The 18957-nt window shown below is 39.2% G+C and overlaps 2 protein-coding genes across 5 annotated transcripts; both read right to left on the reverse strand.

Annotated features, from left to right (window-relative positions):
* Positions 1-46: 46 nt before the first annotated feature.
* On the reverse strand, positions 47-6707 carry LOC139945310 (uncharacterized). Of its 2 annotated transcripts, none has more exons than XM_071942660.1 (4): positions 6518-6707; positions 6059-6145; positions 2991-5708; positions 47-2751 (listed from the first exon to the last, which is right to left on the reverse strand). In XM_071942660.1, exons 1-4 carry the CDS (start codon positions 6584-6586, stop codon positions 2551-2553), a joined length of 3075 nt encoding a protein of 1024 aa, XP_071798761.1. In that variant the 5' UTR covers positions 6587-6707; the 3' UTR covers positions 47-2550. The 2 variants fall into 2 exon arrangements, with proteins under 2 accessions (XP_071798761.1, XP_071798759.1); XM_071942658.1 differs by having other exon boundaries at positions 6059-6253.
* A 426-nt stretch (positions 6708-7133) lies between these two features.
* On the reverse strand, positions 7134-18741 carry LOC139944747 (uncharacterized). 3 transcript variants are annotated; one of them, XM_071941817.1, is made up of 13 exons: positions 18622-18720; positions 18041-18148; positions 16956-17134; positions 16546-16653; positions 16176-16340; positions 15492-15710; positions 14623-14690; positions 14178-14285; positions 12899-13085; positions 12333-12432; positions 11329-11441; positions 10590-10721; positions 7134-10176 (listed from the first exon to the last, which is right to left on the reverse strand). In XM_071941817.1, exons 3-13 carry the CDS (start codon positions 17115-17117, stop codon positions 10054-10056), a joined length of 1485 nt encoding a protein of 494 aa, XP_071797918.1. In that variant the 5' UTR covers positions 17118-17134; positions 18041-18148; positions 18622-18720; the 3' UTR covers positions 7134-10053. The 3 variants fall into 3 exon arrangements, with proteins under 3 accessions (XP_071797918.1, XP_071797917.1, XP_071797919.1); XM_071941816.1 differs by lacking the exon at positions 18041-18148 and having other exon boundaries at positions 18622-18741; XM_071941818.1 differs by lacking the exon at positions 18041-18148 and having other exon boundaries at positions 16956-17076; positions 18622-18724.
* Between the last annotated feature and the right edge of the window lie 216 nt (positions 18742-18957).

Consider the following 18957-nt stretch of genomic DNA (forward strand, 5'->3'; position numbering starts at 1 on the left):
TTTTTTTTTTTTTTTTACTTCTTCACAGTACGTATACATAGTATCCACTTAGTATTCATATGTTAATGATTAACGTTTTTCAAAGTTTAAACTTAAGTTCTTGTATTCTTGTATTTTCATGTCAAATTGGCAAATACAAATAATAATAATGAAATCATAACAAGCCATGTGCCTTACAGTACCACTGTGCCATACATTTATGTTGAATAAATATAAACTGTCATGAGTGGGATATGAACCAGCTACCTTCGGATGGCTCGCTAATTTTTCCTTTTTTCGACCCCAAAATTTACTTTATATGTACCCAGTCATTGCACTTGTGTCTTATTAATTATTAAGTGAAACAGTATTCAGATTCGTTAATCTATTTATATAAATGATTTTATTGTTGCAATAAAACATTTTACTCAGATTTGTTCATCTATATATTATTGTCATTGTTGAATTAAAAAATAAGTTTACTCAGATTTTTTAATCTAGATATGATACTGGTTTAATAATACCGTCCTTGACTTTTTTGTGCTGTCTATTACTGTTGAACATTGTAAACGATGTATTACTTTTGTCTGTGTTTTTTTTTTTTTTCTTTTCATTTTGGATGGATTTAGTTAGTTCTACAGATTGAAGGGGAATAAAGTATATATCCCACTGATAAAAAAAAAAAATTGACATACGTGTATTGCTTTGTCATTGGGCCAATTTATACAGTCAACTTGGAGGCAACAAAACTGAACATCATGCAACAAGAACACCTTTTTATTTTTTTCTTCTTCTTTTTTTTTCTCCCGGGATAGTATTTTATTGCTTTCTAGTTAAACATACATAATGAGTTATCACAGATGAAACTAAATAATACAGCGTTTATATATTACGGCACAATAATGAAACGAGTTAAACCACGAGTTAAACTGTTATTAACAGAGAAAGGTATGATTCTATATGTTGGTGGAACGAGGAATATTTTTGTAATAAATTGATTCTGAAAATAAAATGGAATTGTGGTTTTTGTTCTTAATGGAGACTACGTAGAACTGCTTGCTGTATATTGCCTCCTTTGGTATGAACCAAGCGAACACATTTGCCCACAACACACGCCCTCCTTCTTAAAAAGATTCACGCAGAATATATTTCATGCAAATTGTTTTAATTCATTTTTGTTATATTCAAACTTAATAGCGTCGAAGTATAGCCTATGTTGTAGTATTTCCGTGTTAGACAATCGTTCCAGTTGAAAAAAAAATCGAAAAACTTAAAAGGATTTACCACGGGGTAAATAGACAAACAAATGGTTTACATGTTCCGGCTGTACAGTGAACGTATCGTATATACAACACGCTAAACTGTTGGCATTATTCGGTATATAATCCGTCTATACCAGTTAAACAACAATAGTGTTTTCGTACTTTGTGTGCGGTTGCCATGACAGCAAGAAGCTCTTTTGTGCTCGTTACGCTTGATCAACTCGACCGCTCATTATCAACAGGTCATGGTGTCATCGTTGGTATACATTATACCTATATTTTGGTTTTGCCCATGGACGACGATGTTTGTTAGCACTGTGTATTCAGTTCTTTCCCCGCGCTCTGTGAATAAAAAACACAGACATATTGCTCGGGTAGGATTCGAACCCACAAACAGTCAACGGTTCCAAAAATGAAAGATGTACGTTGCCTTTAAGGACACAAGGGGCCTTTCTCAAACCACGGCTTGGGCTCCAGCTCAGGCTAAGGCTCCGCGCGCTGTGTACGCAGCTTGCATTGTAACCTGCATTTTGGAGCAGCGCGTATTGCACGGATATCAGCACGCGGAGCCTGAGCCGGAGCCCAAGCCGGTGTTTGAGAAAGGCCCCTGGTCTTTCTAAACATGACTTCAATGTTGACTAGCCTATCATGCAATGATTTTGTTCTATGGTGGTAGTATGGATATTTTGTATGCCGTACTTGTCAAAAATATGTGTGAGGCATTTTGCAAGGGGTTAAGATTGCAATCGGAATTCAGGGGAATTCCCCGTGAAACCCTGAAGTCCTTGAAATGGGGTGAATTGGGTCGTTAGACAGACATGATCCCTTAATGCACTATGGTTTGTACACGTGAATAACGAACTGGTAATACAGAAACAATATTTATATAAGCTTTTCCATGCACTGTTGCATCCGATGAAAAAAGTAGTTTTTGCTTCGAAAGGTAAAGTGCAGCTGCCAAACATCACATCGGACCAATAATCAAACTAGAAAGCATACGTCACTGTTCGTTTAATATCTCGTTGTATCAAAAGAAATGATTTGTCGAACAACCCAGGGCCCATTCAAGCTGTTGTAGCAGAGAAAAAAATGCTTGGAAACATTCTGTGCTAAAGCAAACAAATCGAGTCAACCACAAAACAATACAAACTTAATGTTATTTGGTCTAGAACCCCGTTTCTGCTATGAAAAAACCACTATTCTGTTTTTGTTTACAAGCTAACAAGCTTTATGAAACCTTCTTCTGCTAAGGAGTATTGTTCTGTGCTAAGCAAGTGTTTGTGCGTAATACGGGCTCTGTGAAATTAATCTACGTTCCGTGGTGCTTGCAGAACCCTCTCCTGTCACCCCCTCTGCAGGTGAATTTGTGGGTGATCCAGTCGACACCTTGGCACTCCTTGCTACAGTAAACCACGTCCTTGCAGCGGCCACAGCTCATCAGCTTCCTACCGTCTGGCTGCTTGGTATCCCCGCAGGCCTGGCAGAAGCGAATCAGTAGCTGAGTGGGTGCCTGGAAAATAGCCACAAGATTCCTGGTTATTTGTTTCGATATTAAGTGCGATTTGAAGCGATGGTGGAAGGATACAATATTACAAGTTCGTTTTAAAATATCATCCGATTCTTTGACTGTGGTTCTGAATTTTGTAAACTTTCGTCACAACTCAGGCCAGATTACGGTATTGTAATTAGGTACTTATTTTGAATTTCAACAAAATTTACTGAGAAAATGCTCTCTTTTTTATCACGAACCTGTCCTGTTTTTAACTTCCTTCTGATCTTGATGTACCTCCTCGGACGTGGCTGTTGTGTCTCTGCCTCTCGTTTGGTCTCTATCTGCTGAGTCTCGGGTTCCTTCTTAGCCTGGTCATTAACAACTTTAGATTCTTGAAGAACTTGCCGAAGTATATCTACAAGCGGTTGGATAACGGGTTGAAGGTTACACTGGTTCGTTCCCGGAGGGTGATTGCAGGGTGGGATGACATCACTGATCTCCTTGTCCTCGAAGAACTTTAATAGGGCATCTCGAAACTTCTCCATGAGCTTCATGTCCTCTTTGACCTTCTTCAGTCCCCTCTTTGCTTCCAGTGCGTCTGCAACGAGCCTTTTGACGAACTCGGGCTCGAACGGGCTGTCCGGTACGACGTACTTGCCGGCAGTTGGAACAGGGAGGAGGAACAGGGCCTTCTCGACGACGTCTTCGGCTATCTCCCAGGCTTCCAGGCAGCTTGGAGGTTCAAGATCAGTAGAGCTGTCACTCTCCTCAGTAGAACTCTCCGAGTCTGGACCGAGTTCCTGCTCTAGCGGTGAGGGAGTTATTGCTGCAATCTGACGGTCGGTCTTGCCTTCCGTGATGTCGTCCTTGTAAATTGAAGTCGAAGAAGACAATCTCAGGTCCTCCATGTGTTTTGTTATTGTCTCCATTTCTTCTGATACTGTCTCAGAGCATTCGTGTTTGGGTTTCTTCTTCTTTTCAGTAGTGGTCTTCTTGCCAAATATCTTGGAGAAAAATCCATGACCCTCCCGATGACTCGCTTTACTCGTTTTGCCAGTTTTAGATGTTTTGCACTTCACCTTCTTCCCAACTACGGGTGCATCTGAGGAAATCGTCTGGTCAGGCATTTTGTCACAGACGATGGCCCAGGGAGCAACACAGTGTGTCACGGTCACCGATGAGTCATTCATATTCATGGCACAACAGTCCAAATTCTCCGTCGTCGTCGTTGTCGAAGCCGTCGAGTCATTCTTCTGAATCAGTTTAAACTTTTCCATCTTTGCGTCACCTTCAATTGGCTTCTGCTTCCTGGTCGTTTTGGGGGACTTGGACGGCTGGTTCCGTGTAAATTGTGCTTGAAGCACCGCTGCTGTGCTGGTAGCGAGCTCAGAAGAGCACTTGTCGGGAAGTCTGTGAACAGGCTTCAGCTTGGGACGTTCCTTGCTGCCTTGAAAAACGAACGGAGTTATGATTGGCCCTTCTTGATTTCCTCGCTGCTGAGAGGGTAGTTGTTGTTGATGTTCTGGTTGATTCTGCAGCTGTCGTTGTGTCTGATCTTGTTTCTGCTGTTTTTGTTGATGCTGCTGTTGTTCGTTTTCCTTGTGGTTTTGTTTTGGGATTTTGGGCTGGTGCTGCTTCTCCCCATTGTCATTCTGGTTTAGATCATGTTCTTGTGAATCATCGGTTGAGCTGGAAGGACGATTTTCATGGGATTTCTGCTTCCGTGGGAAAAATGGCGTCGGCGGGCGTTTTGTGATTTTTTTCGACGTTTCAGATTGTGTTGTGGAAGCATTGTCAGGGCTGTGGTCTAACGTGTCCACTGTTTCAACAGAGATATGTGTTGGTTCCCCAACTAGGTCTTTTGAGGCACCCGAGGTTCTTGCGTTAACTTGTTTCTTGCTTTCCAATGTAGCCTTCAGCTTTGAAGGCCGAAGAGTGAAGTTTGCTCCATGTTTTGGAAAGGTGATAGCCATCAATGGTATGGGTTTTCCTTTTAGTGTATCCTCGACTACATGTTGCTTCACATGTTTGGCCGGCGTGTTCTCTGCTTCGTATGTCAATCCGACAGTTACGGCAACCTTTTTGGGATGCTGTTCTTGCTCCTGAGTGTCATGTGGTTGGTTTGTTCGCTGATGTGGCAGAGGTTCAGCTGTCTCCTGGACGTTGACACTTGTTGGCTGCTGATTGGATTCCTCTTCGCCCTGTCGTGCATTCTGCTCTGGGAGTGCCGTGTGATTCAGCTCCTGGCTATGTTGTTGTAACTGATTCTCGTTTGGTTGTTGCAGATCACCACCTTGTTTCTGTTTCAAGTCAAGAGCGCGCTGCTCTTTTTTCGTCAGTTTCTTTGTTTTCTTGGAAAGGTTGTCATCTACTCGCTGTTGATCAACTGGATGTTGTGTTGGTAGTTTTTCCTGCTGTTTACCTTTCTTTTTTGGCTTCTCTTCTTGCAGCTTCTCTTGTTGATGCTGCTGCTGCTGCTGCTGACTCGGCTGCTGTTGTTGCTGTTGGGCTTGTGATTGAACCAGGGGTGTGTTGTCCTGAGGTGGAACTTGCTGCTGTAAAAGTGCAGTTGGTAGCTTCTTGTCTTGGTGGAGATTTTGCTGTGTTGAACACTGGGATAGCTTTGTTTGTTGTTGCTTTAGGTTATGTTGCCTACTTAGAGCTTGGCGCCTCTCATTGAAATACTGCCTCTGGTTGCCAGGTAACTCCAGAATGGACAATGTGGTGGAACGTGGTTTGTCACTCTTGCCAAACCTTGGGGTGCCTGAATCACTAAAATTCCCACCGTTCTGCCTTGGTTGAGGCTCGCCTTGGTAGTTGCTGAACTGGTTGGTTTTCTTAACATCTTTGATGCCTTGATTTGTCAACTCTTTCGGAAAGGGGGTTGATGAATCACCATTTGAAGAATGCTTGGCAGTTTCTTCTTGCACAGTTATAGTTGCCTTGCTTTCAGGTTTACCGTTGCTCGGACGTACCTGTATGAGAAAGAAACAATTTGTTTGTAGGGGGTTGTTTGTACGGGTTTTTATTAAATTGTTTGTTCAGATTATGGTCCTTATAAATAAGAAAACTCCGCAAAGCCTCAACAGGAGGGGTACAAACGCCAAGCTGGCCGGCAACAGTCAATCTCCCTCATATAGTGATGATGAGTTGCACAGACCAATTGTGATTCAGCATACAAAATATAATCCTACTCTAGCGAAATCACTGAGCGGTAGCTTTGCCGGATCGAACCCACGAAGTAAGACATGTTTTAAGCAGCTCATCCTGCCTGAGCAGCTGAAATTGAACTCTGCAGTTTACCCCCCGAGTTTTTACAACTTACCGTCTTTGTGTGACAGAGACACTGTTTCACATTCTCTTGATGAGCTTGGTTGTAGTTTGCCGTGGGCTTGGCGATTGCACGGCTCCTCTGTGGGAACTCAAAGAAGTTAGTGAAGCCATTGACGAGTGAAGAGGGTGGTGATACAAACCCCTCAGAATCGTCCGATAAATTGGAGCTATGTATGGACCCCCTTTCCTGTTGTTAGGGGGGAAAATTGGGGAAGTTTTTAAACCATTATAGGCCTAAGACAAAAGGAGGACCATTCAAACAATGTCTTACGAGCTACGATCCCCCCAAAACAGTTTGTAAAAAAAAATCAAATGTAAATGGATTTTCTTCTTTGTTTGTCTGGAGCATGGCTGCTTGTAAATAAAAATTGCCTTGTGTGACATGACCATGAGAAAGTACATAGACTTATAATTATAATTTTGTTTATTTAAGATTTAAACTTGGGCTTACCGATCTGCTTCTTTTGTCTAGTTGCACACTTTCAAGACTCTCCTTTTTCTTCGACTGACCAAACCCCATTCTCTGTGTCTCTCAGATCACACTTCAAACAATTCCTTTTCTTTCAAAATCTTGTTATTTCAAGTCATAAACGTTGTCTCGATTTAAACATTATGGTGTAGAATATACTAGACTGACTGGATGCAGGGTTAGAAATACACGCATTCTTTTTGGGGACTCCGGCTTCCGCGTTACGCGCTAGCTCACACGCAGCGATATCACGCTTTAAGTTTCGCGCTATCCAAACAGTTTCCCAGTTTCCCGGGTGGAATTTTTCGGTACATCAAAATTGTCACTGTCATGGTGCTTTTCTGGAATTTTTGTTCCAAGAAATTGATTTAAAATATGTGAATCCTTAAAAAAGATGAACATGAGGATGATAACACAGTACTTCCCGGGTACCCTCCAATCACACCTTATGATTCACGCGCGTGTAAAAAAAAAATTGAGGACACATCATTATAACAGTGCTCTGCGGAACCAAAACTTTTAACTCGTGAGGCCCAACAAAGGTAATCCTCATATCCTCAACAATAAAAAGACGAACATCTACAAGTTTTTACTCTTTGCCACTTTTTATTTCATTTTTACAAGTGTTGTAAAATGCTGTTTAAACCATAACGAGCGACTCCTTGTTCTCAGGGAGCAGTGCCGATTCGTCCCCACAGGGAGGGGACCTCGTCCCCAAACATCGACTTGGGCTCCAGCTCGCGATCCCACTTGGATTTTGGAACAGTGGACATTAATTTTTGCAGTGAGTGTCAATTATCAAAACGGAGCTAAGAACCGCAACCCAAGACGAGGTTTCGGAGGTGCCTTTATTTCTCACTTAATTTTGTCTGGTCCCCTTTAATGTGTGATTAAAATCTGTATTCACGATTTTAAAAATTGCACAGGAAACTTTGCGCCGACCATCTGAAACAGAAAACCAAAGCTGAAGCGGTGGTTTCGAAATGGCCCTAAGAATTAATTGATCGACTTGATGGGCTGTGCCCAGAGAGACATTTTTTTTTTGTCTAGATTAAGTAAAAAATGATTTAAAACTATGGGTTTCACATATTAAAGTTTCCGTTTCAGCACACTGTATAAATACTTTTAAATGTAAATATATTGCATATAAAGGCTAGTATTTGGTTTACAAAACATTTTATAGAAAATCAAAGAAATAAAACTCCTTTTGTAAATCAAAAAATAAATTATTCAAAATTTCTATTCAAAAGTACAAACAAAAACATTTCAAAATTAACAATTCTTGTTTGTTAGACTGTATAGATAGTAGTTGAAAAGTAAAAGAACTGAAGTATACTCTTAACTGTAGGCTTAATTACAATAAAATATATAACGCTGAGTAACTTTAAATTGTTATAATGTGGTGTTATTTTAAATTTAAGTAATATTTTTTCAAAATTTATTTTTCAAAAGGAATAATTTATTTGTATCAAACCATTTTGGAAACAAAATCTCTGCCTTAAAAATGGCTCCGTCCGAGTTGATTTCAGTCTTTCTTTTGACTTGTTATAAAAAATTATTGGAACTTGGAAACATCACAAAAATTAATATATTTATCTATATGGATCTAAGTATACATCATAATTGTGCAACGAACAGGATCTGTTTTTGCAAAATATATTTTTGATAGCACAGACAAGATTGTTGACTATTCCATTTAAGATTAATGAATAATTAATGAAATTATTAAAATGGAAGAACATCTTTTGACAATAATAGTGCAATAATACTGTCTCTCTTAGAGACCAACACATTGGTCAGTTTTTGGAAAGTCAAAGAATTATAACTACAGGAAAGATAAATTTTCCAAAGTTTCAAACAGTGAGGGCGCTATTCAAGCTCCAGTTTGCCGATAATCTGAAGCCATCAAGAATTTTCAAAATAGCGCTCCAAGACACCAATATTTCAAAAAGAAAAGTTTGTATTTCAGTGTTACAAGTTTGTATTTTTTTTTTAAGCTGGTTTCACAACGAGTACTGTTTTTAATTAACCAACTTTCATCTCACAAACACAAAACTTTGCACAGTTGTTCAGACAGTTTGGGACTTATTTAGTCCTTATCTGTGCTCTCAAAGAAAATAAACCAAAGAGTAAACAATAGTTCAGCCTCAGTAATGATATCAAATATCAAACAAGAATAAGAAAGTAGTCTTGCAATAGTTTTGCCAGTTCATACCAAAAAAACTAATATCTGTTTTAAAATTAATTAACAAAAATAAAAAAGTTAATTTGTGGGAAGTAAGTACTGGAGTCGTGTGAAGATTCCTTCACTGTCATCATTATCCATAAATTTCCCATTTACTAACATTTCTTAATCCTATTGACCGGTTTTACTGTGACTCTTCAGCCGTTATCAGTAAAGTGGTTGTTTTATAAACATTCCATCCTGCCTGGAACCCACTTCCCCAAGGCATAGTGATTTTGACTCACAAGCCTCAAATAATTTAAATGTTTAAGAGCAGAGAGAAAGTCCTACTTGTTTTATTCAACTTCTTAAGTTTGGTTGATTTGTATCATTCAAAGCTGCTTTAAAACACATTTTCTCCAATACTTCATGTCATAGAATCTGTAAAATTTTGTTGATATTTTTGTTAGTAAACTCACAGGCAGTGATGACTCAAACAGAAAGATCATGTTGAGAACTGGGCCCAATTTAAAGGCTCTGCTTACCATAAACTTAGAATCAGCACTTCTGGAAGTAAGGAACTTACATCACGCATATTTCAAAAGTAGCAGGAAAATTTGGCTTGTTTATGTACGTACTCCATGTTTCTAGGCACTCTTTGCTTACACAGGTTTTGCAGAAATTTGCCGTTTGCACAGTAAGCAAATATGACCAACCAAAAACTTCAGAATTGGGCAGCTTGTTTGGTAGTATGTGCCAATAAATGTGATCATGTGACACCAATCCTGAAGAGTCTTCACTGGCTACCAGTTGAATCACGCTCTCAATTAAAGATCTTCCTACTTGAGGAGACGTTGATGGTATAAAACAATGTGAGAAACGGCTCCCTCTGAAGTGCCATAGTTTTTGAGAAAGAAGCAATTTTCCATGAACTTGATTTTAAAATCAACCATCTAAACGCACACAACTTCGTGTGACAAGTGTGATTTTTTCTTTTATTATCTCGCGACTTTGATGACCGATTGAGCTCAAATTTTCACAGGTTAGTTATTTTATGCATATGTTGAGATACACCAACTGTGAAGGCTAGTCTTTGACAATTACCAATAGTGTCCACTGCCTTTAAATCTCAACTTTTTTAAAAAGCCTACTCTACGGCGCTATGAGCAACCACTGATCGATTAGCGCCTTATAAATTTACGATTGATGATTGATTGATTGAGGTATGCAGAGCAATGAAATGAGGCCCAGCTCTTTGTAAAATGGGTGAGTACCAACCAGAACTCAAGGACAAACTCGGGTCTGTTTTTAATGGGTGACTCACGTACGGAGCGTCTTTCTTGCTTCACAGCCACTAGAGGTAGTTTGACGGACCTTTGATAACTCCAGTCTGAACCAGGATCAGCAGTAGGAACGACACTAAGAGGAGCGTCCCGTAAACATTGGCATTCATGACGGGAATGAACAGAAGTCGAACCTGTAATATTGAAATAAAAAACAAACATCCTCTAATGTTTGAAGCTACAACTACATGTTTTAAACCTAATGTGATTTGAGGCGTTGCATCGGAGGTATTAACGTTTATTAAGTTTGTGGTGACACCATGTGTAGATCTACTTGCTGGGTAGATTATGTTCTTTTGAGAACTTTTTTGCTATATAACATGTATGCTACTACTGCGGAGTAGATTTTCTACAGAAGACTTCTCAGTTCTGAAAAGAACTGGCCCATGTATTAACTGGTTGGAGGGTAGGAAATCCGCCAGGACTGCTACTTTTTGGTTTGCGGGTCGAGTGGACTTCTCATTATTATTTTCACTGCTTCAGAGTGAGTTCTTAATTGGTCTTGTTATCATCAGGAGACTGGTAAACTTGAAATGAGTAGGTATACCTTGCACTTGGCTGTCGACACAAACTGCAGAAAGGAGTCCAACTCCTGTGGCGTGGTGGTCTGGTACCCGAACACCCGCATCTCCAATGCTGCTTGCTCAAACTTATTGTACGTGGCGCTCAGTCTAGCAGCCTGTTAAAGCACCAGAACAAATTGACTTGATGAGAAACATGCAATGGACAATTTAAAATTAACCCTTCATAAATATGAATTATGAATTAATACAACTAGCAGAAGAACTGTGGTTGGCAAATTTAGAGTAGAGTAAAAAAATTGGTTCTACAAAAAAGCAAACTTTTGTTCTGTCATGGAATCACACAAAAAACACATAACTTCAAGGTATATTAAAATTGACTTCACAAAGAGTTAAATTTGATCTTAACTGTGTTTCAATCTTAACTGATTTTGGCGGATTGAACAGTGGAAAGTTTACTAGAGCATGATTTGAACCAGCAACCTGTGGATGTTTATGTTTGCGCTCTTACTGAGCTATCTAGCCCTATGTTGTCAGTCTCCCTAGTTTGTCAAAATCTTAGTTGAGAATGCTAGTCAGAAGACATACAACCGTCAGTTGCCGTGTGACAAGAGATCACACTCAAGTTTCTGATAAAACCTGGGAGGCATCGGCCAGGGGATCACCTTGAGGGGATGCAACTACAGTAATCTTAACAACTCATCTTTCAAGAGATAAATCTTTGTGCTTTGTGAAATCGAGCCCTGGTTTGCTCAAACTTTTTACCTGTACAAAAGGAAACACCAGAATGGTCAGCCAGACGAGCAGATAGCACATACGATATGTGACCACTAACGGCGTGGTTTGTACGTTACGATGAAACAGCAGTAGGCTTATACCTGTAAACATAGGGCGTACAATATATAAAATGATTGACAAATAAGGTCATGAAATAGCAGTTGGGTTATGGCTTGGTAAAATAAATAACAGCAATAGGGTAAGGTTGTAATTAGGCCTAAAAATACATACATAAAACACCTGTGGTTTAATAGATAACAAATAACAAAGGCACGAAATAATGAAAGCTAAACAAACAAACAGATTAGTAATATCAGCATAGTAATTATAATAAATAAAAAAAATTATATTAATAGCAGTAGTAAGTATTCTGTCAAGAACACTAATAAGGCAGGCATATGCAAGATTATATCTTCTACAACTACAAGTTACAGTGCTGTAACTTGTAGTTGTAGAATGTAATCAGTCAAGCCAACAAGGAAGCATAAAGATAATAATAAAGTTGTAAAACCGCCTAATGCAAAAGCCTCTAAGGGAATAAAAAGAGAACAATAAAATAATATACAATGAGTGAAGGATACAAGAACAAGTAAACACAATTCGGTTATTATTATTACAAATTAGAAGATGTAAACAAATGAGTTTTTTAACAGACATGAAACAGTTGAAGACCTTATTCAGGAGCAAAACAGACACAAAGTAAAAAGCATTTTATTTGTGAGATTGAACACAAGTTGTAATGAATCAGCAATTAGCAGAGACCTGGTAAAAAAGTTAAAGCAACCAAATTAAGGGGAAATCTAAACAAACTGTCTTAAAAATGAGGAAAACAAGCAAGTTAAGGCACTGGATACCTTTTGTAATTTTCAAAGAACAGTATTCTCACTTGGTGTATCCCAACATATGCATCAAATAACAAACCTGTGAAAATTTGAACTCAATTGGTCATCGAATTTGCAAGAGAATAATGAAAGCTATTGAAAGTTACCTACCTACTATGACCAGCGAAGCGAAGTTAAAGGCACACAACGACATCATCTTTGCCATTGGTCCATTTAGCTGCTGCGTGGCCTGCCAGACTTTCAAAATATCCTGAGTTAAAAATAAAAAGACACACTCGTTGAAAAATCAAGACATTTTTGGCTGAACAAATACAAATTGACGAGAGTGAGACTGGATCCTACTGATCATTGACAATTACCAAAGATGTCCAGGGGTGGATTTCACAAAGAGTTAGGACTAGTCTTATCTCGAGTTAGGACGAGTTACTAGTCCTAACTTAGGACTAGCTGTACGTTTTTGATATCTCTAAGGACTAGTCCTAAGTTAGGACTAGTCCTAACTCTTTGTGAAATCGAACCCAGTGCCTTTAAAGACTTACAAAAAGACTTTTATGTAATTTTTGTGAATTTGATGTATAGAGGCCAAAGTGAATTTCCCATTGGTGATAATAACGTGAATTGAATTGAATTCAGTGTCAAGACCAGGATTTGAACCCGCTCTCTACTGATCAGAGACACAAGAGTGCGAGACTGTTCAGCCACGACACACAACTCACATGCATGATCATTCGCAGGTCACTAGTCTTCTCCAGCAGGCGTTCCCGAATGCTACGAACAAAGCAGATGATGGTTTCACATTGCACAGTGTAGTTGACGACGACGGCCGTGTTGATCAAGTTGTAGATGAGACATCCAAACATGTTGAGGCAGAGTAGCGCAATATTCACTCCGTTCCAAGCATCTCTGTTGAGGGTAAGATAGGAGATTGAAGGTTAAAGGGTGTGCAGTCGATTTCATGAAAAGCTAGGATTATTTAAACTGCCTCTAGCCACCGGGCAATCTCGGTGGTCCAGTTGGTTAGACACTGCTCTAGAATTGCAAGGGTCGAGGGTTCCAATCCCACTCGACTAATATGCCTGTGATATTTTTCACAGAACTCAGGTAAGTACCGAATATAAAGTGCTAACACACAACAGTGTATATTATGGGTAAAAACCAAAAAATAATATTCTTTATCCCCGATGCAAGTTTAACATCTATTAGGATTGCTCCTATTCGTCCTAACTTAGGATGTGTAAAATGCATTCTAACGACTAGGAATACAGAACTTAACCCATCCTAAATCCTAAGATCGATCCTTAGTTAGGAAGAAGTTGGTGAAACAGATGGCTTTACACATTTCGTAATGAATGAAAGGTAATGGCAATAAAAACTTGCGTGGTAAGAAGAACAGCAGCTTTGGATAGTACAATGCATTTTGAGAGCCATTTCACTTTGAAGTACCGGGGTATGGAAAATTGTATCGCTTTTTCTCCCCAAAGATTGGAAAGATTACCGCAAGGAGTAACGCTTGTTTTTAGAATGAAAATTATGTACTTTTCCTGCGTGGACAAAACAGGAATAAAACAATCAATCAAAGAGTGTCCAAAAAACAAAGGTATACAATGCCTTTAATGCAGGGTTTGTCCTCGTGAGTTTTGAACAAATGTACACACTAAAGCCCGGTTCATACTTCCTGCGAATGCGAATACGAAGTGAATTTGACGTCACAACCCTCCTTTCGCAGCGATATTCGCAAGTGGGTTGAACACGATTCAACTCAGTGCGAATTTTGTTGCGAATTTGTGACGTCAACATTCGTATCGCGTTCGCATTCGCAGGAAGTATGAACCGGGCTTTAGGGTTCCAGATTGAATGCATATTGGTTTAAACAAAACAAAATGGCGCCAATCACACCACATGGCCAAAGAAAAACTGTTCCCGCCACTTTGGAACTCTCTCTCAATACACAGCTCTTGGTTAAGGTGATTCAAACAGAATGAGAAAAAAACTTACTCAGTGAAGAATGGATAAACAGTGTTGTCAAGTCCAAATGCAACCAGGAAGAGTATATTCTTGCCTATTGCGACTAACACCCAAAGGGCACCACCAACAAGAATCCACCTGTATTTGGAAAAAACAAACAGTAATTTAATTAAAACATTAATAATAGTAGATTCTTAAAGGGCTCAAACTTTCACAGTTTTGTTATTTTATGCATATGTTGAGATACACCAACTGTGAAGACTAGTCTTTGACAATTACCAATAGTGTCCAGTGTTCTTAACTTAGGAATAGCCTTAACCTTTTAATATTTCTAGGACTAGTCCTAACTCTTTGTGAAATTGAACCTGATCCTCAAAACCGCTCGGCCTTGACAACTCATTAACTTGCTAAAAATAAAGGATTGGGAAATAAGGAGGTTGAGACGAATTTGAAGCAGAGTAAAAAGGGTTCTTACTTCATTGTCTTTATCATCATGGCCTGTGTGTTGCTTCCATGTTGACTCGGTGTAGCGTGTAAGAAAGCCTGTAAAGAAGAACCAATAATGACTTGTTTATACAACTTCGATTCACCGATGTATATTAAGTACTTTCCAGAGTTCTGTGAACAAATTAAACAGTTAAATTCCCTGATGCAAGATAAATAAGGGAATAAAGGGGTTGTGACGAGTTCTTTAACGGCCGTTTTAAACCGGCAGGGTCGTTGCCGTGTGATTAACGGCCCGAGCCGAAGGCGAGGGCCTTTATCGCAAGGCAACGATCCTGCAAGGTTTCAAGAACTTTGTGAAGAATCTGTTTGATGCGCATGGGTTGTGTGTACACGCGCGCGCTTAAATAGATTACGCGCGCGAGCTTAGAAATAGATTACGCGCTAATACTAATAGCTATGAATTGCGCAGTCCGCGTGATAATATTGGCGTACGCACGCGCCCGACACGCGGCAGCCAGCCGGTTATAAACAGCTCCAGCTGGTCATTATCCGTTTAAACACCCCCACTTGACGCGCTTTCCCCCAATAGGAGTAGCAAAATTGTCTGGGGTGGTTATGAATATCTATTAAGCCTAGCAGGTGTTTATACATTATCATTGTTGTGTGGTTGTAGATGCCGCATGCACTACACGTGCTGACACAGTTAATCTATCATTCAAAAAAACATAATATAGAAATATTTAAAACAAACTTGCTAACAAAACAAATCCATAAAGATACACACAAAAGACAATAGCATCACTTCAAAAACACATATTTTTGAAACTATGGAAATACAAAGAAAAAACAAGAAAATTCATCAAAGACTGTCATTAACAAAGTAGTCTGGTACCCAACCTGCTGAATAAGGGCATCCATTTGCTCGTTGTCTTGTACCCTGAAGTACCAGAAACCCAGCAGGAATGCCATGAAATGAAGGATGTCTGGCAGGATGTAGGAGGTGGCCAAGTGGGTACACAGATGGTAAGTATCCACTGAGGGGGTGAGGTCGTAGGAGCTGTTGGCTGATATGGTGGTGGTAAAAGCTGGGGAGGAGTTCGTTACTGGAATCGTGGTCTGTAGGTTGGAATGAAAACAGTTTCATCAGCAAATGTCTGATGAGAAACAAAGGCTGCAAATTAGGCCTGGGCGACTAATAAAGTTAACTACTCAACTAGTTGGGCTTCAAAAAGGCTCGACTTCGACACTAGGTCTGACTAATTTTTAGTTCCCCAGATGGATATTGTTTGCTGCAGGCACAATAGCAAAACTTACGCTGAAAAAATTGAAGGATTGTGTCACTGATGTCTGATGATAAAGTAAATTATGTTGTTGTGAATAGTTGTGAGCGTCACAAATGGTTCACCAAGCAGGTAGTCGCAACTATTGTTGTAGTAGTCAGGGTGGAACGATTAACCGAGTAGTTGAACAACGGTAGTTGCAACTTGACTAAGCAATCAATAGTCGCGACTTTGACACTAGTCGCAACAGTCACCCAGGCTTACTGTGAATAACAAGGGAACAAGGAAAAATGGGACTTACGGTTACTATTGCTATTGGTACGTCATATCTACTCTGACAGGATAGTATTCTGTAAGTGTAGACATAGAACATCAATGCAACCAGCAGGACGGGGTAGATTAGGTTGAGGATCCTCCAGCCCCAGTGGTAGTTGATACGATCCCTGCCAAAAGGTCGCCAGCCAATCTGAACACCGCAATGAGAAAGAAATTCAGTTATCAAGTAACAAACCACAAGGAAAACTGACAGGGGGAATTTGTTTTTATGTAGGTGAGTTATTTGGACACCATATTTTTAATGTTTTGTTTAAAACCATTAGAGCACTCTTGGATAAGACGAGAGGGGTCACAAGGGATGAGATCGGTGGGGCAGAGGGAAGGTCCAAACTTACAAGGAAGAGAAGTTTCCAGTATGGCATCAATACTTGTTGTCTGCATCGCTTCAGGATAACGGTGGTGTGGTACGGGGTGTTGTTTCCTCGACTGTCGATATCTGTGATCTAAACAAAAACAACAGCAACATTAGACCCCACACTTTAGTCTTGTATATTGTGTGCAGTACTGTCCTCTCTTAACAGTGCTCTTCCAGACAGGCTCCTAGTGGATGATACCCATGCCTACATCCTTCAGACTGTTAAAGCGGGTAACCCTGTTTCAGCCCTAGAAGTAGGTGGCAACGTACCCCTTGACAGGTTGACAGCCAAAATCAGTTGAGTGTAGCCCTCACCTTGAAGTGGCCTTCCGGTCCTGTGATGTTAAGCAGTATCTCAATCAATTATTAATTTTGTTAAATGGTCCTCACCTCAACAATCGAAGAAGTGTAAGAATCATTAAGGAACTCATCCTCTCTTCCCCTCTCTTCAAAGCCTCCGGCGCTGGAGTCAGAGCTAAACATTCTATCATCCATAAGTCTCAATGTAGAGCTGGAATGGCGGCCATTCATGGAAGAGAGTGTTGTTAACATCTACACGTACTACGACTCTAAAAAATTGCGATAAATTGTTTATAAAAATGTATATAAAAATTGTTTATAAATTGATGTTGACACTAGTAATTAATATGTATTTTAAAAGAATTTTTTAGAAGGGTTCAAATTGTGTTTTTTTTAAGAAAGTGCCATTACCTAACCACCACTTTTTCACATTTTTCAAGCAAAAAAAAATTTTTTTCTTCCTAACAAATTAAAAGTATGGTGGCAGGATGTAGATTTTTTTCCCTGGATGTGAAAGTGTTATAATAACAATAAAGTCAATGTCTTCGGCAAATTAATTACTTTCTTGCTGTTTTCTTAATTTTTGGGGAAAAGTTTTCGTATGGCTGGCGCCACCACTTTTTCATTCGATATAGTTACAAAAACGTAACCCTCCTCCAGACGGCCACCAGACCTGAGGCTGTCGGGAGGAGGGTTACGTTATCGCAACTACATTTTGTTAATATAGTATCTAATCATTTTGTTAATATAGTATCTAATTTACCTTAAAGAGCCATTTTTGTAAAAATGAGTGAAAAAGTGGTGGCGCCATACGTAAAGTTATCCATTTTTTTCTATTTCTATTTTCCTGCTTACCTTTTTTTTTTAATAAATATTTCTAGTTCTTGTAGTTGTATTTTGCTAAACAACAAACAAAATCAATTAGTTATTAAATATGAAACAAGAAGTGATTAAAATGTTGTCGTCTCCACATGCATGCAGCCGCAGTTTTGACAAGTGCGATGTGTGGCTGGGAATGGCCTGTGCGCGCGCGACGACAACATTTCCCGTTTTTCCGAACTGGTGTTTTAAATAAAACCCAAATAACTTTTTAAAAACACCAACCACTTTGGAACTCTCTCTCAATACACAGCTCTTGGTTAAGGTGATTCAAACAGAATGAGAAAAAAACTTACTCAGTGAAGAATGGATAAACAGTGTTGTCAAGTCCAAATGCAACCAGGAAGAGTATATTCTTGCCTATTGCGACTAACACCCAAAGGGCACCACCAACAAGAATCCACCTGTATTTGGAAAAAACAAACAGTAATTTAATTAAAACATTAATAATAGTAGATTCTTAAAGGGCTCAAACTTTCACAGTTTTGTTATTTTATGCATATGTTGAGATACACCAACTGTGAAGACTAGTCTTTGACAATTACCAATAGTGTCCAGTGTTCTTAACTTAGGAATAGCCTTAACCTTTTAATATTTCTAGGACTAGTCCTAACTCTTTGTGAAATTGAACCTGATCCTCAAAACCAATTAGTTATTAAATATGAAACAAGAAGTGATTAAAATGTTGTCGTCTCCACATGCATGCAGCCGCAGTTTTGACAAGTGCGATGTGTGGCTGGGAATGGCCTGTGCGCGCGCGACGACAACATTTCCCGTTTTTCCGAACTGGTGTTTTAAATAAAACCCAAATAACTTTTTAAAAACACCAACCCGAAAACTTTTACTTCATCCAAGTTAAACTGTTACTAAACCTTACCAAAATGTCTCCTCCATAAGACGTCAGAAGACAAAGAACTCTGACAACGCGTGAACGAAGTGTCAAGGTTTTGTCAATTTTGTGAGAAGGAGGCGGACGCCATTTTGTTTGTTTACAAACTGGAAATCGGAAAGAGACAAAGTAAATAACAAAGTTCGCAGGGGTCACGGCCCTGCACTAACAAAACAAAAGAGGGATCACAAATTCAACCAACTTAATTCAATGATTCAAGCAAAGACGAATACATTTATTTACTAAATGATATATATTTTTTAAATTGATAAATAAGCTATAATTATATAATTTACCTATTCTTTGAGTACAAAAATTTGAATG

Source organism: Asterias amurensis, chromosome 12 (assembly GCF_032118995.1).
Source record: "Asterias amurensis chromosome 12, ASM3211899v1".
In the NCBI taxonomy this organism is placed as follows: domain Eukaryota; kingdom Metazoa; phylum Echinodermata; class Asteroidea; order Forcipulatida; family Asteriidae; genus Asterias; species Asterias amurensis.